The sequence below is a fragment of the Spea bombifrons genome, chromosome 3 (assembly GCF_027358695.1).
Source record: "Spea bombifrons isolate aSpeBom1 chromosome 3, aSpeBom1.2.pri, whole genome shotgun sequence".
NCBI classification, from domain to species: domain Eukaryota; kingdom Metazoa; phylum Chordata; class Amphibia; order Anura; family Pelobatidae; genus Spea; species Spea bombifrons.
This window is the reverse complement of record NC_071089.1, coordinates 55,063,487-55,091,151: the sequence shown is the minus strand read 5'-3', so window position 1 is coordinate 55,091,151 and position 27,665 is coordinate 55,063,487. Positions and strand designations below refer to the sequence as shown.

The following is a 27,665-nucleotide window of genomic DNA, read 5'->3' as shown; positions in this document are numbered from 1 at the left end:
TCATACATGTAATTTGGTGATATATGTGCTATATGTGTAATTACATGTAAAAAATGTTATTGGAGGCTCAAAGGTGACACCTTTTAAAGAAAATACATACTTACAAATCAATGTATTTAATAAGGTCCTTTCCTTTTTTGTTTTTGTTTCCTCTGTGCAGCTGAAGACTCCTTCCTGGCAGCCATTATTAACTATACCAACAGTTCCACTGTGCACTTTAAGTTGAGCCCGACGTATGTACTGTACATGGCCTGTCGGTATGTATTGTCCAACCAGTACAGGCCAGACGTTAGTCCTGCTGAGCGGACACACAAGGTTATTGCTATTGTGAACAAGATGGTGAGCATGATGGACAGTGTTATTCAGGTAAGTTTTCCTGAGTTGGTGGGTCTCTGCAAAGTAGCTGCTATACAGGTGCTATATTCTTGTTGTTCTGCTTTCACAAATAACGTTTGAGAAACGAGTCTCTTCGCGTAACTTTGGTGATACTTGGCCTGTGTTAGAAGTATTACACCTGTAGTACAGAGTTTTAAATAGATGAGACCTTATGTTTTTCTAGTTGCTGTAGCTGTTGGAGTAGAATTAATGCACTCCATATGGGAAGCTTCAAAATAGAATCAAATTATCACTAGTCACCAGGGTGACGGATACAATTGTTGATTACCTTTCCATAGTGTTATTTAAACTTAATTGTTGTACCAATGTTCTAAAATTGTATCATGCTGAGACACATTCAGCATACACTCTTGGGTCTAGGCTTTGATTGGGTTTGAGAAAATATCAAGCTCTCATTATTCAAAATATATCTCATTAAAACAAAAAGTATTCTGTTTATCATAGTCTTTTTAAAGAGCGTTTGGTGGTTTTATGACTCATTTTAGGTCATCATATCTCACTCTTTGATCAGTAGACCCTATAAGCAAGTTGAGGATACCGAGTTTTGTAGATGAGCAGGGGACTTGCTTGACCAAGAACTAGTTAAGTTTAATAGCGTGCCGAATTATTTGTTCCATAATGGCAGAACAGTCTCCATCAAGTAGTCTGAGTGTGGCGTGTTTCTTCTGCCTGAGAGAACCAAGAACTTTAGTCATGCTTTTTGGCCCTCACAGGCCTTATCATTGATATGCACTTGGTAAGCATGGTGAGCAGGAGTACCCTGGTCTACCCTTTCACTGCACTTTTTTTACAGGATTAAAGATAACTGCTTAAAATAAGCAGTAAAAGTGCCCTGAGCAGCTATTTTTGTTTCCTACCACAAATTAGACAAGTTGGCTTAAGGAATGCTGTAAACATCTGATTGTGTAACCAAAGTACTTGTGGGACAAATGTTAGCACAAATTATGCTATTTTTTTCACACGATAGTAGAAACAGAGGGTGATGATTCTGAATCATTGCTGCAGATCCAAAGGGACCTTGATGTTAACTGAAGTTTGAAATGTATGCTTGTAATGTAAACCCCGGTGTGAAACCCAACTATACCCGGATCACTTTATTTCCACAATAGTCGTTCATTTCCAGACATGGATTCCATGAGGCCTTATTGAGTGAAATTTGCTAGTCTATTAGGAATCATTTCAGCAGGTTTCAAAATGTGTTGGAGTTATGGGAATAGATTACGTGCTAAGAGCCAAAATAAAGTTTATAGGATTGAAATGCAGTGGAATATTTTTCCAGGTCTGTCGTTATGAAGGACTGTGTATTTAAAAGATGAAGAAATCAAAGGGCAATAATTCATAGTCTACAACTAGTGGGTGTTTGCTGAGGGGTATATAAGTAGAATAGTCTTCCAGCAGATATGGTAAAGGTTAATACACCAAAGGAACATGCATGTTAATACATTAAGGACAAACCTTATGTCTAAGATATGACCAAGACTTTCCCTTTTGTAAGAAACTCCGAATATAAAGGTCTATATTTCTGTGTATAAAATGAATCTTATCGATGTGGTGGTTTTATGACTTTTTTATGTACTTATTTTAAAGTAAGGTTCAATCTAATATATAATATTAGCTATAAATTGCCTAAATATTTGATCCAGTGTTCCATCCTCAGGCCCATTTCCCCAATTTAGTAGCGCTACAAAATCTGTTAGAGCTTATATATAAATAGAATGCAATAATACTAGTAATATAAATTGCACACTATGTATACATCGTTTCTTTTAAACTTGCAAGCATAGGCTGTGCCTTGTTAAATGAAAGTGGGCTTTTGCAATTGTTTACAAGTGTCTTTCTCTGTTCTCCTTGATTTCCTCATCCCCTATACTCCAGGAAGTAGACCAGGGTGATCAGGTAGGATATGACAATGGGAGGTAATCCCAGCTACTTTGGCTTAGCAAAGTCTCACGCTGCTTTCATATCAAGAGTATAATACTCCTTTAAATGGCTGGGCTGAGAAGTTCATAACCCTCATTCAACAGAGTTTACTGCAGTACTAAAACTTCTTTTTGACTATGCAACTTATTGGCATCCCATAATCCTCTGCTTTTACACACCTCAGTGTGGATACACAAGTATCAATTTTGTTTTCTCCCTTCTTCCCCCTTCATTTTTATCCCATCCTATGATGGCTTATTCTTTGGATCTCATCTAATCTGATGTTCTTTTTTTTTCCATTGGGGTATTGAATAGACCAGTACCAAATGCTGTGTGTCCTCAAACTAACAGTACTCAGGGTGGCAGATGGGAGCATCTCTGTGCTTGGGCACACATGCACAATACTTACCAGATAAAGCATCCATTAATTGCTTCCAATAACTTTGCAATGTTTTGCTTGCACATTGTGTTCCATACAAAGCTTATTGTTTTATATTGAGATAAATAAAACCATCATGAAGCTTTGCTCTTTTCTGGTAACATACATACAGTACATGTGGTGGGTCATGGTGCTGGTCTATTGGTGGTTCCATGGATGGAGTAAAAACCGGTCACTGGAAATATACTAAAATGGGAATGGTGACCTTGTTTCTACAGAAGCAGAAGAACATTGCTGGGGCTCTGGCATTCTGGATGGCAAATGCATCAGAGTTGTTGAACTTCATTAAACAGGATAGGGACCTGAGTCGGATCACTTTGGATGCACAGGATGTTTTGGCACATTTGGTTCAGATGGCATTCAAGTAAGTCTATTTACTCATTCCTGTTATCTCATTCCAGTTCATCAGTACAAAGTTTGTTGGTTGTGCAATGTAACTTTCTCACATTCAGACCACAGTAAGGCTTAAGCTTGGCTGTACTGCCTCAACTTGGTGTAGAAATTAACTGCTTGGTACCAGCAGCAAACAATCCAAACATGGTAAAAGAAAACTGATATTTAAGCACTCTGCAGACCTGGAATAATGTCATATTCCCTTATAGCCTTGATTACATTTATATACAAGTTATAATCTGCTTTCATGTTTTCCTTTCATCCTTTGTAAGTGAGAAATAACACATTTATGTAATTGGGCTTTTTTGGAGCTGCCGTCTCCTGTCACATCATGTAATTTAAACATTTGTTCTTGTCATAAGATATTTGTGATAATAGGATGCAATTTCTCCGCAAAGTTATCTAGTGTTGGAGTCGCATGTTCAGTCCTCTAAAATACTGCTAGCAGAGGCCAGGACATCTGTTACCTTTTCTTACATAAATTAAGAGTAGGATTCCAATAAAGTATTCTCAGGCTAAGCCTTTGGTGGAAAACAAGTCTGAATAACTGTTAATTTTCTACTTGACTTCAGTGTCAGAATCATGGTTTTGACCCATATTGATTCTTGGAATCTGTGCATGTAGATAGGCTTTGATAACACAACCACGTGCTTTTAAATGCACAATTTAACAGTTTAAAATTAAAGTTAACTATATAAATAGTAACATGAACAACCAGACACTCACTGGCCACTTTATTAGGTACACCTTGCTAGTACCAGGCAACGTTCTTCCAGTCTTCAGTTGTCCTATTTTGGTGAGCCTGTGCAAATTTCCTGTTCTTAGCTTAACAACCATGCCACGTTTAAAGTCACTTAAATACCCTTTCTTTCCCATTCTGATGCTTGGTTTGAACTTCAGCAAGTTGTCTTGACTACGTCTACATACCTAAATGCATTGAATTGCTGCCGTGTGATTGGCTGATTAACTATTTGTGTTAACAAGCAGTTGAACAGGTGTACCTAATAAAGTGGCCAGTGAGTGTAGATGTACTGGTACGGAAGTAAAAGGGGCCCTGTTCTTGTGAACATCTATTAGGAGGTTGAAGAATGGTTGAGGCTGAAGATAGGATACACATCCGGTGCTCCTACACTTTGCTTCTGGTCTTAGGATAGTGTCTAGTGATGCCCTGGGGTCTTGTCTGCACAGTAGTTGTCACTTGATGGTCTTAGAAGTTCACCCTTTGATATGTTCATTTGTAAAATACACACACACAGGTGTATAGGAAGTTTTGAGTTTCCTATTTTGGTTTGAGCATTTGGTCATTGAACATTATCTTGACGTAGATATATATATATTAGATACAAAGTTTGCTTCCACAATAGTAAGGTGAAATTGTTAGTAAAAGTACCAGGATATCTAGTATTGTGTTTTATTTGCATTTAGACTTTTACCATGCTGGTTTTTTTTTTATGCAGATACTTGGTGCACTGTCTACAAACTGAGTTGAGCAATTACATGCCTGCGTTTCTAGATGACCCTGAAGAAAACAACACACAAAGGCCTAAAATAGGTCAGGAAACCATATGGGATGGAAAGGAATACCTTGTCGTAAACATTACTGGCATAGCTTCCAAAAATCCAAAAATGTGCTCAGATTTTCAAGACTTGTATGAAAACATATTAAATAACACTCCAAATCAACTAGTCATTATTTACGTGTTTATGTAGTATGTACAGTGATAGTCAAAATATACAAGACTGCTTTAACCCCTTCAATCCCAGGGGCTAGACATGATATTTGTCATGACTTTAGAAATGCCCTATGTTTTTATTTAATTTTCTTTGCTTTTTTTCCCCACAAGTGTTAAGGCAATAAGTACAAGTAACCTTTTTGATATTTAAAAAACATTGTTTTTCTCCCAAATCTGATCATCCTGCCCCCATGTCCTATTTGGGACATCTTTGAAGCTAGCCAATTAAATGTAACCCATCAACCCATATATTTTTGAAAACAAGACACCCCAAGTTATTTCAAATGTTGATATTTTAACTCTTTCCAGTAGTGAGTGTGTGGGCCCCCCCAACACTCAGTTTAGGTACGAATTTCTAGCTCCTAGTACATGTCACTGTCAAACACCCCAATATGTGTCCTGCGACATCTCCAGAGTACGATACCTCCCGTGTATAGGTTTGTCGGGTTGTTTGGGGGCTAAAAGGCCACATTTGACGTGCGCATTTCATTTTTTCATCTTTGGAATTTTGACATTTGGTCATTCTGCCAATGTACTATTTGGGGCATTCAGTTTAACCCCATCAAACCATATATTTTTGAAATCTTGACTAAAAATTACTACCACAAACTTTGACAAATAATGGTGGTAGCATTAATGCATGCCAAGTATTAAAATACCGCCATTTTCTTGCCTGGAAAAATAGTAGCGGCAGAAAAAGTGCACTTTTTTATGTTCAGCAATATCTTACAAGTTAGTTTAGCTTACCCCAATTCAAATGACCCCATATTTCATTTTTTCCACTAAAACACTAGTTGGCAAATTGTATTTTTTGGACTTCTTTTCTTTTAGTTAAATTTATTGTAGGTAAATGGGGAGTGCTGTGGGGTGTTTGAAGGGTATTTTTAAAATTTCATATATGGCTAGAGATAGGTTTTTTTTTACTTTTGAACAGTTTTCAAATAAAAACAAGGAAACCAGGGTACAACAGTATAAGAAACAAGTTGCATAGCACAATAACACATTACCTCAGTAACATGATAGGATTTTTTAGAGATCCACTTCTATCTTTTATGGAGGAACCCCTGTTATGGTTCTCAGTACAACAATCAAGGGGTTTCCCATGTAGTGTTCTACAGTGCAGTAGAGGGTTCTACTAGTTCCTGATTTTATTTTGTATTATGGACTGTTTCTGTAAACAGAAACTAAACAAAAAGTACAAATAGTACTGAAAACTGGGATGATTAATTAAGAAAAAACATTATGTATGCACTTGAGTTTAAATATTTTTAGCCTAGGTCTAAGAAAACTGTGTGGGTACCTCTACTCACTATTCATTTTGGATGTCATATTTGTGTTAAATTCCATGGCTTCTGTATGCTGACAGTTTGTATATTTTTTTTTTAACTATTGGTTTGTACCGTTTATAGAGGAAGTATTACACACTCTGACCGGAGCCATGTCACTCCTGAGGCGATGCCGGGTGAATGCTGCGTTAACCATCCAGCTGTTCTCGCAGCTCTTCCACTTCGTTAATATGTGGCTCTTCAATCGGCTGGTGACCGACCCAGACTCCGGTTTGTGCTCTCATTACTGGGGAGCCATCATACGCCAGCAGCTGGCCTACATAGAGGCCTGGGCAGAAAAGCAAGGGCTGGAATTAGCTGCAGATTGCCATCTTAGCAGAATAGTGCAGGTGGGTGTACTAATAAGCAGATACTTGTTATATAATATACAATTTCCTTCCAAAGGAAAAAAAAACACAATGTTTTTGGAAAATATTGGCAGAATTAAGACACTCCAATAAGCTGTATTTTAATTTTTTATTGTCTTTTTCTGTGTTTTTGCTTCCCCAGCTAATGTTTAAACTCTTATGCTGTCATCTTGGTTCATAATGAAATCTCACTCTGTTCTGGTTTTAGGCGACAACTCTTCTCACCATGGACAAGTATTCCCATCAAGATATTCCAAATATTAACAATACATGCTTCAAACTGAACTCCCTACAGCTGCAGGCTTTATTGCAGAATTACCATTGTGCACCTGACGAACCTTACATCCCCACGGTAAACACCTGTTGTAAAGGGAAAAAGGGGGTTTTATAGGCCACGTATAAACAATATTGATGTAGTGAAAGTTCTGGAGGTGATTTATCACCTTTTTTTCTCTTTTCCTGTAGGAACTAATAGAGAATGTGGTGTCTGTAGCAGAGAATACTGCTGATGAACTCGCTCGTAGCGATGGCCGGGAGGTTCAACTAGAGGAGGACCCAGACCTCCAGCTTCCTTTCCTTTTACCGGAGGATGGTTACTCATGTGATGTAGTTAGGAATATACCCAACGGTTTGCAGGAGTTTTTGGATCCACTGTGTCAGAGAGGTTCGTTGCAAAGCAATTCTTATTATCATAATCTTTCACTTGCAGAGTTACATAAGATTATCCTACACTTTATAAATATCATGATTGAATAAATGATAGCAACTATAAGGCAAGGTATACATTACAAATCACACAGTGAGCAGTCTGAACAAAGTGCCCTTTTCCAGCAGTAGCCTTCCAAAGTAAATTTTCTTCTCCATCGCCACTTTCTTCTTGCTGTGGGAGACTTTGGCAACCCCATGAAGCAGCTTTAGGCTGCCAAAAACCTCTTTCAGGAACAGAAGGTATCTTCTTTCCGACACTGCAAGATTAATCTCTGATTTTATAAGTTTGTTTATAGTTTATGAGATGTCCCCTTTAATAAAATGACAACGCAGGTTGTTGAGGGCCTTGCTCTTTTTTTGTTTCTAATTTACTGCTGCTCTGTGCTTTTAGCTAATAGATTAGTCATTCATACAACTGTAGGGAGCTAAGTACCATTAAGTTAAACATTACAACAAACACCGTGGCTCCTGGCCAACCTTTCTGTGGAGCTCTGTATTGCCAGTTTCTAGCAAAATTAAAGTTTTTGGTTGGTGTTCTAGATCTATGGAATACCATAATGGTGGGGGCTATATATAAAGAACAATGCTGGTGCATTTCATATATATATATATATATTTTTTTTTTTTAAAGGCATGATATTGTATGTTTGCAATAACCAGGGCCCTCTTGCTCTGTACCAGTTCATCTTAAAAATAGTTTTATGAAATCTGTAAAAATTACACAAACCACAATATAAGATGCCAGTTGCTTGACATACCTAAGCTTTGAAGCATTTTAGGTAGCTCCTCATATACCTGTTACGACGCTCCTGTTGCAATGTGTACGCTGTGTGCTTATTTACACTCACAGTGGCTCACAGTCACAGACAAACTGGAAACAAAAGGTCCCCCCCGTGTAAGTTTAAACATCTCGCTATGAGAAGGTTCATTAGGCCTGATCAATGTATCATTGCTGTTTCATTGTAAGCAGCTCTTATTACTTTTTTGCTTTGTAAACAAAATAAACATAATATTTGAACAGGTGCTGCTTTTAGGTGCAATAGTGTAACATACATAAAGGAACAATGAAACCTTTATTCAAATTGTTTCTATATTTTTTTTTCTCTCTCTCGATAGGCTTCTGCAGGTTAGTGCCTCACCCTCGCTCCCCAGGCACTTGGACAATTTTCTTTGAAGGAGCTGACTATGAGAATCATCTCTTAACAGAGAATACAGATATGGTAAGCATAGTGGAAGTTAGAACTTGCCACCTAGGAGGCACCTGACATAGTCCTAAATTCACACTCATACCACAGGGATATCATCATTTCCTTTTGTTGTAGCCTAGCACTGGATGCATTTATCCAATTCAGGGCAAATTGGATTGAATGTATTTAATATGTAGTTCATAGAACTTGACAACAGAACCATTTGGCCCACGTGATCTGCCCGTTTTGTTTCCAGTAGTAGAAACCTCCTACGTTATTTGATCCTTGGCCTTATCCGATATCAAGACAACCTTATACTTATTCCCGAGCAATACTGGTTCATATATTCTGGTGATTGGGGACCTCATTTTATTAAGACCACTGGCTGAATTTACTTCCTATTTTTTGGAAGTTTTATGTCCATTTGAAAACAAACATGCCTTTTGTTCACGACCATGTGTATTTACCATGGAAACTCCACCTCCCAGTAAAATAAGCAAACTAAAAGTAAAAATGCAAAACGTGTACAGCTCAGCAGAAAGAGTCAAATGTATTTTTCAACTCTGTATTTATTTTTAATGGATTGTTGAGAAAACATATTTTTGTATACCGTTCGAAATTTGTGCTTCGTAGTGTCTGAAGCAAACACGTACTTTCGTTGACCTTTTCAGCTCTGTATTTATGCTTAATTCCATCGGCCATTATTTCTGTTACTATAGAGGGATTGAAATCGTGTTTCTTGAAGCAAACATGAATGAAACTACATACGTTTCTAAAGCAGCAGCTAATATTAAAATACAGATTTTGCATAGTTTTCTGCAGCAAAGGTTGAGTGGTCAGACATGGAATATTTAAGATGTGGTATATGAGATTAATAGACAGATTGAAAGCTGATATATGAACCCTGAAGAAACCCTCCATGTGCTTGCCACGGAAACTACAAAACAGTTCAGAGACCACTCAGAGACCATCATATACATTAAAGTGCATACGATGGCTGGATTGTTCCGTTAACTAGCTGAGAGTTTGAAAACTTACAAAGTAAGACCCAGTAATAATTTTTATTGTTACTAAAATTAACCAGTTGTTTGTGGGGGAATGTAAATTACCCCATTATTTGTTGATCTACCTTAATAACTGGGAGTAGTTAAGTGTCTTTTGAATGAATCAAAGCAAGGTGCAGGTCAGGGACCCTTTCTGCAAATGAAGAATGTATCCAGGGCTTGCTTCAACATGATGATTTTTTAGATCTTTTTTTTTTTAGCAGTTGGTTAATTGAAGTTACTCTTTTGTAGCCTTTAAGAAAAGACCCTGAAATAATCACTGTGACACTTAAGAAGCAAAATGGCATGGGTTTGAGCATTGTCGCAGCTAAGGTAAGTAATATGCATTAAAAAAATGCAGACATGTTGACTAAAGGCTTTATCTCTCAGATTATACATTTTATAATTGTTTTGTTTGAGAAAATGGTTGGTTGTGTTTTTTTTTTATTTCTGACGGTTCATTCAACACAATCTTCAGGACATTACAGAAAGAGATAGATGATTTAGGACTTTGTACACATTGATTAATTATGAATTTGTCCCCCTTTGTGTTTTGCGTTTTTGTTGTTTTTTTTTTTTATTTAAAGACGTTATGGTTGTTTAAGTATAAAAGTGTCACAGAAATGTAATACGTAAAATTACAATTGCTTCATCATGATATGTAGAAAAAGAATTGCCAGCCTTTATACCTACATATATTGCAAATTGTATACATTCAAATGTGGTAGTTAATTCATACAAATATCTATGTGTGGGATATCCCTCTTTTTTAATATACACATTTTTGTTTTTTAACTTGTTTTTAACATTCCATTATGAGAAAGAACACCTGTATATACAGTACAACTTTAATACCATTATGTACTTATCTGCATAATATGTTGCTATAATATTGCTAAGTAAGGCAAAGCAATTCCAGGGCGGTCAAAATGAAACCTTAGAATGGAATTAAAGTTGCTACACCACTTGGGATTTGAAGAATTAATAAAATGTGCGTGTGATGATTTGGGCTATAGATTTATTTTCGATATTTGATTTATATTACAGGACAGGAACCGTAGTACATTCTTGGGTAAATGTGCTTTTGTTAATGTTACACCCACATGAATTCTAGAAATACTTAGCATTTCTTTATACATACATATATTAACATGAGTCTTCGCTCCTCATGTTATTTTTCAGAAGATCTCTGCTTTAAAGGAGCATGCTTAATTGTCCGGGCCAAATGTCCAAGTAAAAATGTAGATCCATATTAAGTGGTCAAGGATAAAAATAGTGGAATGTTGACCTACAAATTAAGGAGATTAGCCTTTCAGTTTCACATCCATCATAGTCATACCTGGGAACTCTCCGGGTCAAGACCTGAATCCTCCGGGTCGCGGGAGCGGGGTCTTGACACGCCCCGCCCATTTTTCCTTTAAATGGGGGTGTTTCCCACTGCCGTCAGTGGGAACTCCCCCGACATCAGCGGGACTGCCCACCGACGTCAGTGTGCCGTCCTGGCCGCGTCCTACAAGGTAAGGCTCCGGGTAGCCAGAGCCCAGAAGTTCCCAGGGATGATCATAGTAACAGAGAGGCCTGATTTGCCAAAGCAGATTAAGTTAGTAGACATCGCAGGACAAGGGAATTTGTGTAAGGGGTTGTGACCAGGGCCAGGCTGGGGATGATGAGGCAGTCCTGGCATTTTAATACAGATGGTCAACAAATTATGCAGCTGGAGATGAAATCAACATCAGCATTATCAATAATATGTAAAGTGGCTTATGTACTTCATTATAGGCCTGCCTTATTCCAAAAAGACTATAAATGCTGAAAGATAGGCATGCGATCCAAAACTACTATTATAATTTTGTAGCAAAACCAAAAGATGGAGACACTGAGCCGTGAGGTCATTTTAGATTTAGATAATTCTGCTTCTTTTGCTGGCTGGTTCATACTGCTAAGTTTGAGCTTCTCCTCAATGGGGCTTTCCATGTGCAGCATATGTTTCAAACTTATCACAATCACTTTTTATACATAAATATGTGCTTTAGTGAGGAAATGTGTAAGTTCTTTTACTCGTCTATTAAAGCAGTTTAAATATTACATAGAAAATATTTTTACAGGAATGCTGTACATACCTGCATATTGTCTGCCCCCGCAGAGCTGCATGTGCAATAGGGTACCTGCAATCATTGATGGAATGAGAGACCGTAAATGTTAATGCAGAGGCTAAATATAATCTAATAAAACAAGGGTAGCCACTAATAATTTCCCATCTGCTAAACAACAACTCCCATAATGCATCCATTCCCAAAGAAAAGAGGATCGTGAGAGTTGTACCCCCGAAATTCTGAAGAGGTACCTGTATTTGCTGTAGGGAATACTTTTTTTTTTTTTTTTTTTTTTTAGTAATTTTTAGGAATATTTTAAAATTTTTATATTTTTCATATTGTGTAAAACATTTCAAAGTCTAGACAAAGTATATTTTAATTCTTGGCTTTTTATTCCATGTTTGCTTGCTGTGTTAATCTGGAAAGGAAGAGAGAAAAAAAAGCAGTATGTGCAGATCCGTGCCTCTCACAGATCAACAGTGTGGCCACATTTTTATGAAATCCAGATGAGCTGGAAGCAAACAGTGCAAAATATATCCATTTTTCAAGCCGTTTAGCATAACGCTTACTACTATTCTTTGTAGCAAGCCAGCATTTGGCTTCCTGTTTAATTTAGGGAGTTTTCTTTTCATTAAAGGAAAAATATGTTTTTGTTGTGTTCTATTTAGCTTTTTTTTCTTCTTCTTCTTCTAAGCTAGCAAAGCTGGAAGGTAAATGAAAGGCAAGTCTGCCCCGCAGATGTTACGTAAGAGCCCCAGTGTTTGTAGTCAGAGCTGATACATGCCATACGTCGTTGTCAGAGCATGTAGCTGCGTTATCCGGATAAGTGCTGTGCATATATCCAGGCGATAGAGCTCGGTGCAGGTGAATTCAGCCTACGAGAAGAGTTAACTTTAAGTTCATTTACAAAGTCGGCAACCCTAGAAGAATGTGGTTTTCAGTTGTTGGACGAACAGAGCCAGCAGTAAGTTCATAGCCTGTTTTATTTCCATATTCGAGTTTGGCTTTTTCCTTTTTTTCCATGACTGTTCTCCCTTCTCCTGTGTCTTTCTCCACTCCCTACTTTGCTTTGTAGTGTTTGAACTGGCCGTTGCCTGTAGATTGCGCTACAGAATACCTGTTGAAGTGCTTTAATACAAGTCTTTTCAAGTTTCGTTTGATCTTAAAGAGAGAGGGTACTATTTTTGTTTGTTTGTTCCAAATCTCATTTAATACAATCCTTTTTAAAACGGTACATGTTTTAAGCGTACCTTGTCTGCTAGATTACTTTTTATAGGGACCTTAACAAACGTGTTTTTGTTTGTGTGCATTTTTCTACTTTACTCTAAATGTTGTCTGGTAGGCTTTGCAGATAACATGGAGTTCCCTAAAAGTCAATATGCTGCTTGATGAAGTCAGTTGTATTTTATTAAATAGCCCATACTTACCTGTTCAAAAAGTGTAATATTGATGTCTAGATCCAGATGGAGCAACTCTTAGGCGATTGTTTAACAAGGTTCAACAGGGAAATATGAGATGCTATTAATTCACCCCAAAAAGTCTACAGGACCCACTTGTCTGCCATGCAATGTATGAAAGGTGTGGATTTTCACTTTTGCATGCAATCCCTGAGCACTGTGTTTGTTTTTTTTCTGGTTGTTCTATTAATTCGTAAGATATGGGGCAGTGAATTTGTCGCAGAATATTCCCAAAGTAGATTGCACACTGTTTTTGTGGTGTTATGAGGTGAAAAATTGACCGCTACCTGATGACTACTTCTGTACTATGTCAGACTATATTCATTAAAAAGGAGAAACTCGGCTTCTTAGGTACCTTGCTACATGCAGTGGTCCCACGCAACTGCATTGTAGGCCTTGCTGCCACCTTTACAATGTCTCCTGCTTCAGTGTCATGGTTTTCTACTTGAGATGTTCCTACAACCCACCCACTATATTTAAAGAAAAAAATGTATGTGCGTATATGCAGTTTATTATTAAGCCGTATATTGTTTTACACTTGTACGCTATATAGATGACTTACCCGTTCTTGACAACATTTGGAGAGGCCTAAATAGACAAAACTATAAACCATAAAGAAACCCTTACCAATCTGAACTTCCCAGGTTGGACTCTACAGCTTAGCTCCCGATGAAATCCATGTAGACAGAACTTTATAATGTTGAACTATACTTGATCCACTTTTTTTTTTTCTGACCTGCTTAAAAAGGCACCTACGAAACAGAAGGGGCTGTTAGGCACAAATGGCAAACTTGCCTACTACCATACTCAATACTCAACAACTGCTCATTGTTTTTAGCATATTTGTGATTATTTGAGCACCTTATGGATTTATATTTTCAAGGTTGCTATGTGATGGCACTCTTGTATGCATATGATTAATTCCAATTCCTTCTAAAAAGAAAACATGGAAATAGTGAGCATATACCTAAACATCCACACACTGTTTTTTTCACAGCGTGCTTCCTTCTGGTCTCTGTATTGGATGTTTTGCTTGCCAGACCAACAGCAGCTGTCTCATTCTCTTGTGTTCTGCTTAAACAGTTCTTTAATACATTGAGATCTCTAAAAAGATCTTATGAGATCTTACTGCCTACTGTATGCACAATGACACTCGCATATCAATAGCAACTACATTGTGGCGTAAAACAATGGCTTATTTATTGTTCTTTGTTTGATACTTTACAGAGTAAATCTAGTAGGCTGAGGAATATGCAGCTGTTTTGTTCAGATAAAGCTTGCTTTGACACGCCACAGTTACACCGAGCACTGCCAAGGCTTAATGTCCTCAAGCTCTTTTGATTAAAAACTGCATAAATGTGTTGACACCTTCTTCCGAACGTGGATACACACCCCGCTTCGGAGTTTCTTGTTGCAAAGTCTTGTTGTTTTCTCATAATAAAATATATGATACATATGAAATGTGCATATTGCAATGAGATTTTGTTTTGATTTATGGCGGCTGTGGCTTAGGTACCCAAGGCATCTGCAGGTAGTTGCCACCGTAGGTGTGTTTTGATCTAGGTCTAAATACACCCAGTGATATATGTTAGCAGCATATAAATTCTTTATTGCTTTATTACTGAATAGGCTGACTAAACAGCACCCCATACTTAAATGTAAAGATGAGTCCGTTTAACCTGTTCCTCAGTAGAGCTGTGTACACTACTTCTACTCGCCAACCCCTACTGACTATATTCTGATTCTTATGAAGGTTTTGGTATGGTATATTAAGTTTTTATAAAATCGGCTGCACACACATTTTCCCATTGGACTATCTGTGCTAAAAATCCTCGGCACAATTTTAATGAAGCTCAGCTCGCTATACATTTTCTATTTACCTTTTTCCCCAAGTACAGCATTTCATGGTTTATGGGATGTTTAGGAACTGCCGCCTTAACACAACAGCTGTGTTCAGCAGCAATGCGTTAGTAGAATAAGGGTTAGATGTGTGGTTTCTGGGATGATTCCAGGATAAATCTTTAGAGGACACACAAACAGGCACAAAACAGTGAAAGAGCAGATGGTTTCACCATGGATGAGCCAAAGCTTTGTTGAGCAAGACTTCTTTAATTTATATTATAGATGACTGGGAATGTATGCTGGGGTTTTTCCTACTATGGTAAACGGTTTTAAAATAGATTCAAAGGTACAGTGTTCGCCTCATCTGGCAAAAGCATTGAGGCTTTATGACCTGCTTTAACGTCATCTGAGGATTTGAAAGACGTACAATCCTTCATAAAGGCTGCTGTAAAATGTGTCTCGAGTACATTGGGGCCCATAATAATGCTAAATGTGTCTGTATATTATATGAATGAGCGTGTGCAGATCCCTCATCTTTAAATATACTTTTAAAACTTGTATAATCTCACCTGCTCTCTAGGTCTGCCTACTAAAGATTTGTGTACTTTTCTTGCCAAGTTTACAGTGCTTTAGTCTAGTGCTCGATGCTTCAAGGTGATACTTGTATAGTTCTTGTTTATTTCCTTCTCAACAGACCTTGTTTAGTCAGATGGTATTCCCAGGGATCTTGATAAAAAGGTTTTGTACCGTGTTAGCTGTTAGCGTGTTAGAAAACAGGAGAAAAGTATAGTTAAAATGATACCATTTATTGGCTAACTGAGAGTTTAATTGGGAGCTTTCGAGACCAGGTTGTTAGGTCCCTTCCTTAGGCATTAATGGGATCTTGAGACATACAGGATTTCCCCTATGTTTTATAAAGATATAGCATATATAAGAGGTTTCAAACACTGAGGAGTTGCCATTTTTAAATGAAGTTATATAGCTTGTGAAGTGGTAACAATAAAATATTTCCGTTGAATCTTTTTTTAAAGAAGCTAACTATTTGTACATGGAATGGCATGTAAAATACATACCAAGTGTTTGTTTAAGCTTTAGCCACTAAACAAACTGTTGTTTAGCTCAGTTCCTCGTTTTATTCCTTTTAGCCTTTTTTGTCCTTAAAAGCCTGTGTATGTGGTTGAAGAATTTAGTAGCAGCTTCTAAAGAGATCCTGGGCTTGTTTGGCATGTTTTTTATTTTCATATCACCATGAACCGGAGACCGCTCAGATATATTTATTCTGTATTATGTACATCAAAAGAAATACCACCCAGTAATATCTGCCACCTTTGAAAACTATCGTACCAGAGCTGTTTTTACTTAATCCGTTTTCATTACACTGTGGTACCCCTTTGACACCATGGGAGATCACCACTAATACATAGAGATACCGTAAATGCTCTGAAAAATACCCCTCGTCTTATAATCGGGGTCGTCTTATAATCAGACCTCAACTAGGTCTGACTATGAGACTAAGATCCAGATCCCCCGCAGCGATGCAGTGGACCTGGATCCTCCTGTCGAACCCCCCCCCACTTACCGGAGCTTCTGAGACCCCGGTGTGCAGCCGGGGCAGTGTGCGATTCGTGTAGACAACTTCCGCTGCAGCCGGGAGGAGGTGCGGTTAGCAGTGGGGGTTGTCTGCGTCCATCGCGCAGACCTTCCCCGGCTACTAACCGCACCTCCTGGCTGCAGCGGAAGTTGTCTACGCGAATCGCATAGGGCTCTACACGCTGGCCGGACTACGCACCGGGGACTCAGAAGCTTCGGTAAGTTTGGAGGAGGGAGGGGGAGGGTGTGTTAAATGGGGGGCATAAGGCATTTCTGGCAGAGTGCTCTGTGAAATGCCTTTTTACCCCCTTAATGCCACTCTGCCTCCAGAAATGCCTTTTAATCCTCTATACGCCACGCTGCCTCCTGAAATGCCTTATACCTCCCTATATGCCACTCTGCCCCATAATATGCCTTTTAACCCCCTAAATGCCAGAGTGGCATATAGGGGTATAAGACAATTCTGGAGGCAGAGTGGCACATAGGGGGTCAAAACGCATATCATGGGGCACAGTGGCATTTAGAGGGTTAAAAGGCATATCATGGGGCACAGTGGCATATAGGGGTATAAGGCATTTTTGGGGCCGAGTGGCAAGCCAGGGGGCAGATGTGCAGGTTGGAGAAAAAAAAGAAATAAAAACAAAATATTTTTCTCAATCCATAGCTTTTATTAAAAAAAAAAAATTGTTCACATAGTTTACATGAATTAACAGTTACTGATAAAACTTTTTTCCTATACGGTCGTCTTATATTGAGGCTTTTTCTTTTTTTTCATAAATTAATATTCAGATTTTGGGGGGTCGTCTTATAATCGAGCAAATACGGTACTCTGCAGAACAATTGGGGTAAGGGAGAACGATAACTCTAACATGGAAGCAGTATTGTAACAAAATATGGCTTCTTGCTTTGATTACATTTTCGTTATTTTTTTTATTTTTTTAAGGTTTGAATATGAATCATTTGTAACACTTTGGCAAAATTATCAATTTAGTGCCTCAAGTGCTATCAACAAGTGACACAGAGAAATGATCACCACTTTTTTTTTTTTTGCTTAGTACAAATGTTGTGATGGTTATTCCTATTCAATGGATTGCTTGTACTATTTTTATTTCATACACTTTCTTTGCAAGCTCCGTATCAGGTTTCTGAATATATTATAGGATATCTGTTTTGGAACTGCTGGGTAGTTGTGCATTTGTACTTTTTGTGCTGAGAAAGCTTAAAAAAAAATAAAAAATTGGCACCACTTATTCTGCTTTCATCTTTGATGGAAATGACATTTTGATTTATCTTATTACGTAATATACAAATAATACAAAGACTCTATTATTTATGGCACTTTGTGTTTGTTCTACTAGCAATTGTTAGGCATTAACATTGACTTAGCACCATAATGGCACAAAAGATTACTAGATACATTTTGGGAATAATGAAAGAAATTATATATTCATTTTGTGTTTGGTTTTTCTTTTTCACTTTGAATGCTGCCAAAAAAAGAATGCATATTAAGGTTTGCATTGTAAGTAATTTAATATGCATTCTTTAGCTCAAAATAAAAAAGCAAAATAAAAAAACAAAAGTAATTACCGCATCCTATACCCCCCCTCCACTGTCTGCAGTTTTGACTATGTGAAGCAACACATTTTTGGCAAGGAACACAACGCATTGAAATCAATGTGGGCCCTTTCAGAGCATGTGTGTGTGGAAAGCCTCATTAAACCCTAGAAGTATCATGCAAGCCAGCACTGAAACAGGCAAATAATGCAAATGCATAGGAGTGGTTTCTGATGAATGCATGTATTTGCAAGGGGAAAAATATTTGAAGTAGTTCTTCGGCTACCGTATGCATTACAACACATAAAAAAAATTGTAAATTTGGTGGTTTTTTTTAGAAAATTTGAATTCTATAGTAATATATATTAAAAAAAAAATTAAGAAAAATGTAGAGATGGTAAAACAGTAGTCAATATAGAACAAAGATAACAGATGTTCTTTACAAGAAAATAAAGAGCACTAATGTAAACAATGTAAAAGTTCACTGTTAGAACAATACAACACGTTATTGAGCTGGAGTAGCTGTATTAGTCCAGTAATGTAGATGCAAAGTAACAGAATCTTGTAATACCTTTTTTTATTGGACTTATTTTATTATAACGTCAAAAGGGAAGATTCTCGGAAGCTTGTCATTACAAAATAATGTTGTTCAAATAAGAAATTTATTTCTTCTCGTGTTACAATATTGAATATTTATAAAAATTGTGCCAAATTTTTTAGGGTGCCGGGCAAGAAAAGCTTGGAATCTACATAAAGTCTGTTGTGAAAGGAGGTGCTGCAGAAGTGGTTTGTAATATTTAATACTTTTTATACCATAACGTAATGTAGTATATACTGTGTTTTTATTCTGGAATTTAAGATATATTATAAATCATTTTTTTTTTTTTTTTTTTTTTTTTTTTTTTTTAAATGTATCACATAATTAATGAATTAACTTTTTAAGTGTTTTCTTTCCGGTTACCCTTCCTTGTAGTAAAACAAGTAACCATAGGAGATGGGCCTCTTCTATGCACAGGTCTATCTTCTCCTCCTCCCAGGCAGTTGGCCCATATGGTGCTGTGGTTTGTAACGTTGTATCATAGCACCAAGAGTCCCAACATATGGATTAGCTGTTGAAAAAGCAGGGGCGCACAAGTCCCTTTACATCACCTTATCAGCCCCTTGTTTCTGCTAAATCTTTGTGTAAATAGCAGAGGAAAGATGTAAACTCATTTGCTTTTTAGAATAAACTATCCTTTGACCAAAGTAAAAAAAAAAAATCACACCAATGTATATGTAACTTATTTTCCCAAATAAGTTGTATGCTACAAGAGATGTTGTAATAAAAGTGAAAGACTATGTCAGAACAGTTGTAAGAGTGCAAAAGTTAATAAGCCTTTTAAAGTACTCTTGTTATATTAAGAAAATATATTTTTTTCATGTGTATTTTTAGGACGGCCGTCTAGCAGCAGGTGATCAGCTTCTGAGTGTTGATGGACGAAGTTTGGTGGGGCTGTCACAAGAAAGGTAAATTTTGCACTAGGGAAAGATTTCTGTTACAGTATCATATTCTTAAAATACTTGCCTGACTCTGCAAGAGGAGCTGCAACTGACAGAGTGAAGTTTATTCACTAAAGGGAGAGTTGTGGTTTCAACTTCTTGACTTCACTATACATTTAAGGTCCAACCCCAGTGAGCTTCTGCTGCAGAGGGAGCCAAGGGCTAGCCCTGTATAATATGTAGTTAGGGTTCAAATTATGCACGAGGACCAGTTCAGCCTTTCATGCTAAAAGAACCTGCCAGTGTTGGCCCTTCATAATAAAGTGAGAGAGTAAAAACCACAACACTCCTGCAAACTCTTGTGACAACTTTCACTTTAGTCAGAATGTCAGATTTAGAAAGAACAGAACCAGTTATCTACAGTCCTAGATATGGACTCAAAAGAATGTTACTGCAGATTGCCACATCGCAATTCTCTTTATGTGTTAAAGAGGCATTTTTCAGAAAAATGAACGGTGTGCGTCACTGATCGCTTATTGTCTCGGAAACGCCACTTGCTTAGGTCACCCTCTGCCTTCTGACAGATGGTACTGTTGGGTCTAATGAGCATGTGGACTATCGCTCTGCAAATGCTTTCCCCCTTAGTGGGAAGGGTCCGGAACTGAACCCAACTGGAACAATAACTCATTAGCCTGTTAATAGGCCTTCTAGCTGAAAGGGAAGAAAATGGCGTGACTGTTCATATGAGCATTGGAGAACAGCAGCTTGTATTCAATGTATCCGCTTGATTATCTCCATGCATGTCTCTAGGATAGCCGCCCATCTTTTTATTCCAATTGTAAGAATTTGCCTGAAGGCATATCTGATTTAACTTCATGAATTTTCCTGACATCTGACAGTCAATGTAATGAGACTATTTTTAGTATAATCCACTTATTTGAGCCAGCAAACATTTTGCTACTTTGTATATCCGTGAGTCTTGGGGAGACTGGTTTCGACTTGAGTAATGGTAATATAAAATTATGTGTTTAAAACCTAAAATATTTTAGCAAATTTTGATGATGGGTTTGTCTTTGATTCTTTTTTTTCCGTGAAGGATATTTTTTTTATTATCTGTACAGAGATAATGTGCAGAACAACTGCACTAAACATGCCACCCCCCCCAAAACATCAAATGTGCTCTGCAAGTCAAAGCAGAGACAGCATTACCAAAGAGCCTGTGAGAACATTCATTAAATGGTGGACATGCTCCCGCTTGCTGGAATCTAGCTGGTTATTAAGATAACAAAAGAGGATGTGTTCTGGTAATGACTATTAAGGGTTGTCATCTTCATTATGTTCCACAGGGCTGCAGAGCTCATGACAAGAACTGGTTCAGTTGTAACCCTTGAGGTAGCGAAACAAGGAGCAATATACCATGGCCTGGCCACACTACTAAACCAGCCGTCTCCCTTGATGCCAAGAGGTAACTTCAATAACTGTACTTTTCTTCAGTGATGCAGATTTTTATTTATGCACCCCCACCCAGTGCAGCAGCATAAATCAGCAAGTTTTTAGAATAAACTAGACATGTCATAGCCTAAACATATCAAGTATATTGTTTGTGTTTCCTTTAATTTGTTTTTTGTTTTCTTGAAGCCATCATTTTGCAGACTCGCTTATTAGGAAACAATAGCATGGAGTCTTTAGATGTATGTTGTGTTAGTAGCAGATACATTAGGAAAATGTTTATTATATGCATTTGTTTGTGTTATATGTGGTTGCATGTAAAATCGGGTTCTCGTGTCTTTGCCAGTGCTCCCCAGGTTAAAAACATTGACTTTTTGCCACAGAAGTTATGTCTCATCCTCTGCTTTTGGCACTAGGACAAAAATGTCTAATCTAGATTTAACATAAATGAACAAGTCTTGTAAATCCATGACATTGACATAAACTATTTTCCGTTCAGATCGTCGTGGCTCAGGGAAACCCCGACCAAAGAGTGAAGGTTTTGAGCTTTACAATAACACTGCTCAGAACGGGTCACCTGAAAGTCCCCAGATGCCTTGGCCAGAATACAGTGAACCAAAGAAATTACCAGCAGATGACCGACTACTAAAGAACCGTGCAGACCACCGTTCTAGTCCCAATGTAGCAAGTAAGTGTTAGTTCAGCCTAAACGCAACTTCTAACATTTGTTCTTCCCCTCGAGCTGCCGTATTTTTAAATGTATCTTACTCAGGATACTTTTAACAAAACATATAATTATCTTTCATTGAAATGATTTTTTGTCAAACCAAAAATATACTGTAAATTGTAAATTTTGGTTTACTTGCAAAGTATACACGTATACACAAGAAGTGCACTATTGTGTGATTCTTTGAGAGAGTTGCATTTTAAATCAAACAAACGTTCTTTTGAAATGGGCAACAAGGAACCGTAACCCAGAACGCAATGGTCAGTGGTTATAATCTCCATACTTCAAAAATGTATGCATTTATTTACATCTCTTTTTAACCCCTTCAATCCCAGGGGTTTTTGGTACCTCAAAGCCCGGAGCAATTTTGCCATTATTTGCGCTATGTCGGTTCAGAGATGATTCTCTTTTCCTGTGAATAGTGTACCCATGTAAACTATATATTGTTTTTTCAAGGAGAGATAGAGCTTTCTTTTGATACCATAGCTGGATGATTAGCTGAAAATTTAGAATGAGAAATTTAGTAAAAACTAGTGAAAATTTTACAAAAAATTGAGTTTTTTTTTTTTTTCTATTTTCCCTCTGAATCCTCACAAAATTAGGTAAAGTGATGGAAAATCCCCTCCAAGTTTATCAATTCAGGTGTCCTGTCCAGAAATACCTAATTTATATAGATTTTCCATACTTTCCCAGCACCAGGGAGCATACTATAAGGTGTACAATTTTGTATAATTTTTATGCCTATGGCTTAACGGGTTTGGGGGTTGTGAACGGGGGCAGGAGGGTTATACTGGCTAGATGTTAGGCTAGGGCAATGGGATGTAAGGTTTTTTAACACAATGTCACAATGACATCACAGCTCACATTATCATTTTTTTAGTATTTATATTATTTTAATTAATTTTTTACTATTTTTTAAATGAATTAACGTTTGTTTTTTTTCTGCTTTTCTGTTTCAGGACGGGAGGGGGGGGATGAGAGACATGGTTTCTCACTCCCCTCCTTGCCATCCCCCTGCACCGATCACACTGTGATCTCTATGCTGGTCCTCACAGACGTGCATAGAGATCGCAGCGTCTCTGTGCCTCATCGGAGGACAGGATATCCCCTGAAGGGAATGCCCGGAAGGGAATGTCCGATCGCGCGATCGGGCAGTTTGAAATATAACAGCTTTCCGGCTTTCGTGCCGGGAGCTGTTACAGCAGATCAGACAGCAGAAAGCCGGCGATGCCGGCTTCTGCTGTCGGTGAGGAGTCCAGGCTGTCAAACAGCCTGATCTCCCGTGCAGCGGCAGGGATGTGTCCCTGACTCTGCACGAAGGGCTGGACGTCCCGGTACGTCCATAGGGGATTGAAGGGGTTCAAACCAGTAGCTGTTTTTGATAAGCACATACTTTAAAATGTATCTTGTTATGAATGTATCCTTAATTGTGCTTCTTTATAAAATCTAATTAGATCAACCTCAGAGCCCAGGTGGAAAAGCTCCGTATGGAACAAGCTCAACGGTCAAAATAACATCTGTCTCCACTGGAAATCTTTGCACAGAGGTTGGTTAAGGAAGCTGGTCCCCAGATCCAAGACACTAAAATTGTTTGTTTTACTTAAAACACTGCTACTGTTTTTGTTGCATTTTGATGTTCACCTCAAAATGAATATGAAAGTGCCATTCATAGATATATAATAATAATAATAATATATCATATTTGTTTCCCATAGGAAGAGCCACAACCAGCAAGACCAGAAGCCTATCCTATACCTACACAGACTTATACTAGGGAATATTTTACCTTCCCAACGCCTAAATCTCAAGATCGGATGGCACCAGCCCAAAGCCAGTGGCCAGATTATGAGGAAACAATCCAAGTCCATGGGGGAAGCAATCACTCTAGCAATACTTCAGTTCAGGTAAGTAGTACTTAATATCATGTCTCCCTCCTAATGTGATTAGTTTGTAATTTTCACATTAATGTTTTGGTATTAATGAAACTTTCTTTTAGTTTTCCGATAAAATTATTTTAACATGTTTAGCAACATTATAATTTTGCTTTACTGTTATAACCCTCAGAGAAACATGGTTCTTATTGGAAGACCTATATTGGGAATTGGCTCAATTTTATTTTCCAGTAGTAATCTCATATTCCGTGATTCCCATTGCATCATTACTGCCCTCCCTCTTTTATTTTTGCATATAACACAATATTAGATACATGCTTGTAATCATCTATGTAAAATGAAAAAGAAAACCTTTCAAATGTCCTTTCAAAAACCTTTACTTAAGTATGTAAATGTCTCTTAAATTACTATTCCCTTTAATATATTCAACTACTTGGTATTCATATCCGATTGCAATTTTTTATCTGTGTATATATTTATGATTATATTTTACTTATATAGCACTAACAATGATGAACCATATTATTATGTAAATATGGCCCTGCTCACAAGCTTACATTTTAGAGGCAACGGGGCATGTAACTATAAAATTGGCATTTGTAAAGAAAAATATATTTATTACTACCGATGTGAACTTTAATGTTATGTTAGAAGCTACAAATTTACTATTTGTTTTTTTTTACAGAGAATTGCTCAATCTCAAGAAGAATTGAGAGATGATCATATGTTTCAATCAGAAAGAAGCCGATTAGAGCCAGCAATGCGTAAAGATGTCGAATATATAGACCGAAAACTAGATGGAAAAGATGCCTGGGCAAACCTAAGTTCTTCTATGGAATCCAATATACCCTGCCAAGAACCTGTGAATAATTCAAATATGACCTTTTCTTCTGGTTCTTTGAACAAATCTGGCCCCGGTCGCTGGAAAACCCCAGTTGCACCTCAACCAGCACCAATTGCAGTTCCCCAACCTATAAGAACAGACCTTCCGCCTCCACCTCCTCCCCCTCCAGCACTTTACGGATCAGAATTTGAAGGTGTACCTGTAGACTTACCTCTTCCTCCCCCTCCTCAGACCCAAATAGGACAGTCAATGAACTCACAAGCAGCTGCAATAGAGCGCAGAAAGCGTGAAGAACATCAGCGATGGTATGAGAAGGAGAAAGCACGTTTGGAAGAAGAACGAGAAAGGAAGAGACGTGAACAGGAAAGAAAACTTGGGCAAATGAGACCTGTTCCTCCTGGTCCTTCTCAAAATACGCTTCCAGCATCTCACACAGTGGCACAACCCCCATCCATCCCCCAAAGTAGACCAGAGAAGCCAGCAACCCTTCCCCGACCTCCAGAAACAGTAATTCGGGAACTCCAACCACAGCAGCAGCCTCGCACAATAGAGAGAAGAGACCTCCAGTACATTACAATTAGCAAAGAAGAACTTTCTTCAAGTGACAGTCTTTCTCCAGATCCATGGAAGCGTGATGCCAAGGAAAAGCTGGAGAAGCAGCAACAAATGCACATAGCTGATATGCTGAGCAAAGAAATCAATGAACTGCAGAACAAGCCAGATCGAACAGCAGAAGAAAATGACCGGCTCCGTAAGCTGATGCTTGAATGGCAGTTCCAGAAGAGACTCCAGGAATCCAAGCAGAAGGATGAGGATGATGATGATGACGAGGAAGATGATGATGTGGATACCATGCTTATCATGCAGCGCCTAGAAGCTGAAAGAAAAGCAAGAGTAATATTGATATGATATAATATAAATATATATATATAAGAATATTTCCTCTCTCTCAATATGAACAAATCTTTACAGTACTTACAGTAAACCTGAATTTTTGAGCAAAAAATGTATATATGTACTGAGAATAAGTCTAGGTATAAAACATACTTCAAGCAACTTTACATATTTTTATATCACATATGTATTTGTGATTGCTTCAAAATAATCTTAAATTTGAAAAGGGATGCTATGTTCCATGCGATATCCAAAAGGTCGGTCCTTATTGCATTGCATTTGACCTTGAACTGTACTTGTAAACGCAGTATTATTAATAGGCTTGTTTCCCTAAAAATACCAGAGGATATGTATTCAACACTAATACTACTTAGCTAGGTTTGCTTGTTTCAAGCACTTTAGTCTTTATAAACTTGTCCCCTCTATCCGCATTTTTATTTTTGCCCCATGAATTCTGGCTACTTTAATGCACCATATTATTGACACGCTTTTTTTTATGTGCACATTATAAAGAAATTATAAGTGAATTTATATGGATGAAAGGCTATATTTCAGGAATCCATAAATATATACAATATATTGATCAGAGTCATAAATAGCAATACATCATTTAAATAGATACTGTGACAATGGTTCTAATTGAGGCTTCATCGTTAATACAATTTCATTTGGAAACCTTTCCTTTTAGCAAGCTTTTTACCAATCTTGCTTAAACGTGGGGGGTTTCACTTGCTTTCTGAGTTTTGTTAAGTACTTAAGGGAAATTCTAAATTCCCCAAATTAAGATTGATCATTTGGAGACGGGAAGGGACCGATGTTAACGTAAAGGAAAAGTTTAGGTATATACTTTTTTATTTTACTAAAAAAGCATTAGGGTCCCCTATTCTCCTGATTCTACGCGGCACTTAACATTGAAACATTTTACAGATTCCATGGCCGCAACACCTATCGGTTTGATTGTATACTAGCCTGCCTGCAGTAGAGGTAGAGGTACTTTAAGACCCTGGCAGAAGCCATCATTAACGTAAACAAACTGCTTTTGCTTCACTAAGGCCTTAGAAAGTGTGGTATTACTGTCCCTTAAAATCTGCGGGAATGTGGGGTCAGATTGTTTAAACAATAAGCACTTAAATGATGTCCATTGGTATAGGAACCGATGGGATTTGTAGGTTATTGCTTGCAAGCAATCACCTGCCACATCCATTGTATATTTCCCAGTACGAACCAATGGTAAGTTGATTCATGGCATAAAGTATTGCTTGCTTATCCATTTACTGAGATATTTGTAGTCCTGTAAATGGTAGATTCGTAAGTAGTATACTCCAGTAGGTATGATGATTTTTTTTATGGTTATTTTTAAGGATTGAAATTACCCCAGCCTGAGGCTACGCCATGTGACCCATTTTTTTCTAATAGAAATTAGTGGTCTACATCTCTAAAAATATACCAATTAAATAATCAATTCCTCATGCCATCAGAATTTCCCAAAAAAATATTTAGCTCGTATTTGCTCAAAAATATAGTTAACTCATTTTTGTATTTGTTATTGTACTTTTAACTTCTCCCTTCTGGTTGCGTAGTGCATTTCATTGATGCTTTTACTCACTAATCCATGAGTAAGGAAGTAGTTGATGTGTCACAAATAAGTTTAGTCATTCAAGAGAGTTTGTTTTTGCTTAAAACTCTTTTTTAACTAACTTATGTATAAATAGATTCTATGATCTTAAAGGAATCCGTAGAGCCAATTTACTTAGTGGCAGTTGTCAAGCTCTTTTGATGAGTCCTCATAGGCCATAGGGTCAGTGAATTTGCCAACCAAATTGTGGGTTCTCTTCAGTCAGTTTGGATTTAGAGAATAAAAAAACTTGTGTTTCTATTTTCTCGGGTAACGTATACTACGCTCAATTGAGTACAGCCAGATAAGCAAAATGTCTGCTTACATTCAAAGTCAAGTGGTAGAAGGGACACTTTGTCTATTAAGCACACAAAGAAACGACTATTGCCAGTCAGAAAGCAAATGACATCAAAATCCAGAATCTGATTTCCATTGTTGCTATTTGTTATATCTCTGCATTTTTCCAGCTTTTCCCTAAACATTTCAAGTGTGCTTTGCATCTGCGTTTTCCTTGTAATTTCTTTTTTTAGGTGCATAGGGTAAAATACCGTAGATGCCTGGATCAACAGAAAGAGGGATTGCTTATGAAAAAGATTTAATGCTTTTTTTTCACCTAGCATCTTTTTTTTCCCCCTTTCCTTTTTGCTATCTGCAGCAGACTGCTATGCCAGCAATCTCTGTTCTAGATTTGGTATGTTCTGTATTTTCTTTCTCTTC

General features: G+C 37.6%; 1 protein-coding gene and 1 long non-coding RNA gene across 17 annotated transcripts in view; one reads left to right on the top strand and one right to left on the bottom strand.

The window, feature by feature from the left end:
* The window catches only part of AFDN (afadin, adherens junction formation factor), an 84,555-nt gene that overhangs the window by 46,022 nt on the left and 10,868 nt on the right, over nt 1–27,665 (top strand). For 10 of the 16 annotated variants that reach the window (XM_053461217.1, XM_053461208.1, XM_053461214.1 and 7 more), the window contains 16 exons: nt 161–366; nt 2,272–2,292; nt 2,974–3,119; nt 4,606–4,700; nt 6,291–6,556; nt 6,783–6,926; nt 7,040–7,238; nt 8,399–8,502; nt 9,765–9,845; nt 18,769–18,834; nt 19,481–19,554; nt 20,874–20,992; nt 21,476–21,664; nt 23,158–23,249; nt 23,419–23,607; nt 24,281–25,333. In XM_053461217.1, the coding sequence (XP_053317192.1) occupies nt 161–366; nt 2,272–2,292; nt 2,974–3,119; nt 4,606–4,700; nt 6,291–6,556; nt 6,783–6,926; nt 7,040–7,238; nt 8,399–8,502; nt 9,765–9,845; nt 18,769–18,834; nt 19,481–19,554; nt 20,874–20,992; nt 21,476–21,664; nt 23,158–23,249; nt 23,419–23,607; nt 24,281–25,333 (3,044 nt within the window). The remainder of the gene's footprint in view (nt 1–160; nt 367–2,271; nt 2,293–2,973; nt 3,120–4,605; nt 4,701–6,290; nt 6,557–6,782; nt 6,927–7,039; nt 7,239–8,398; nt 8,503–9,764; nt 9,846–18,768; nt 18,835–19,480; nt 19,555–20,873; nt 20,993–21,475; nt 21,665–23,157; nt 23,250–23,418; nt 23,608–24,280; nt 25,334–27,665) is intronic. The other 6 variants (XM_053461218.1, XM_053461215.1, XM_053461206.1 and 3 more) reach the window with 1 other exon arrangement.
* On the bottom strand, nt 4,587–4,909 carry LOC128484713 (uncharacterized). Its single transcript, XR_008351190.1, has 2 exons — nt 4,808–4,909; nt 4,587–4,748 (listed from the first exon to the last, which is right to left on the bottom strand). It is a non-coding gene; the product is annotated as an uncharacterized LOC128484713 (long non-coding RNA).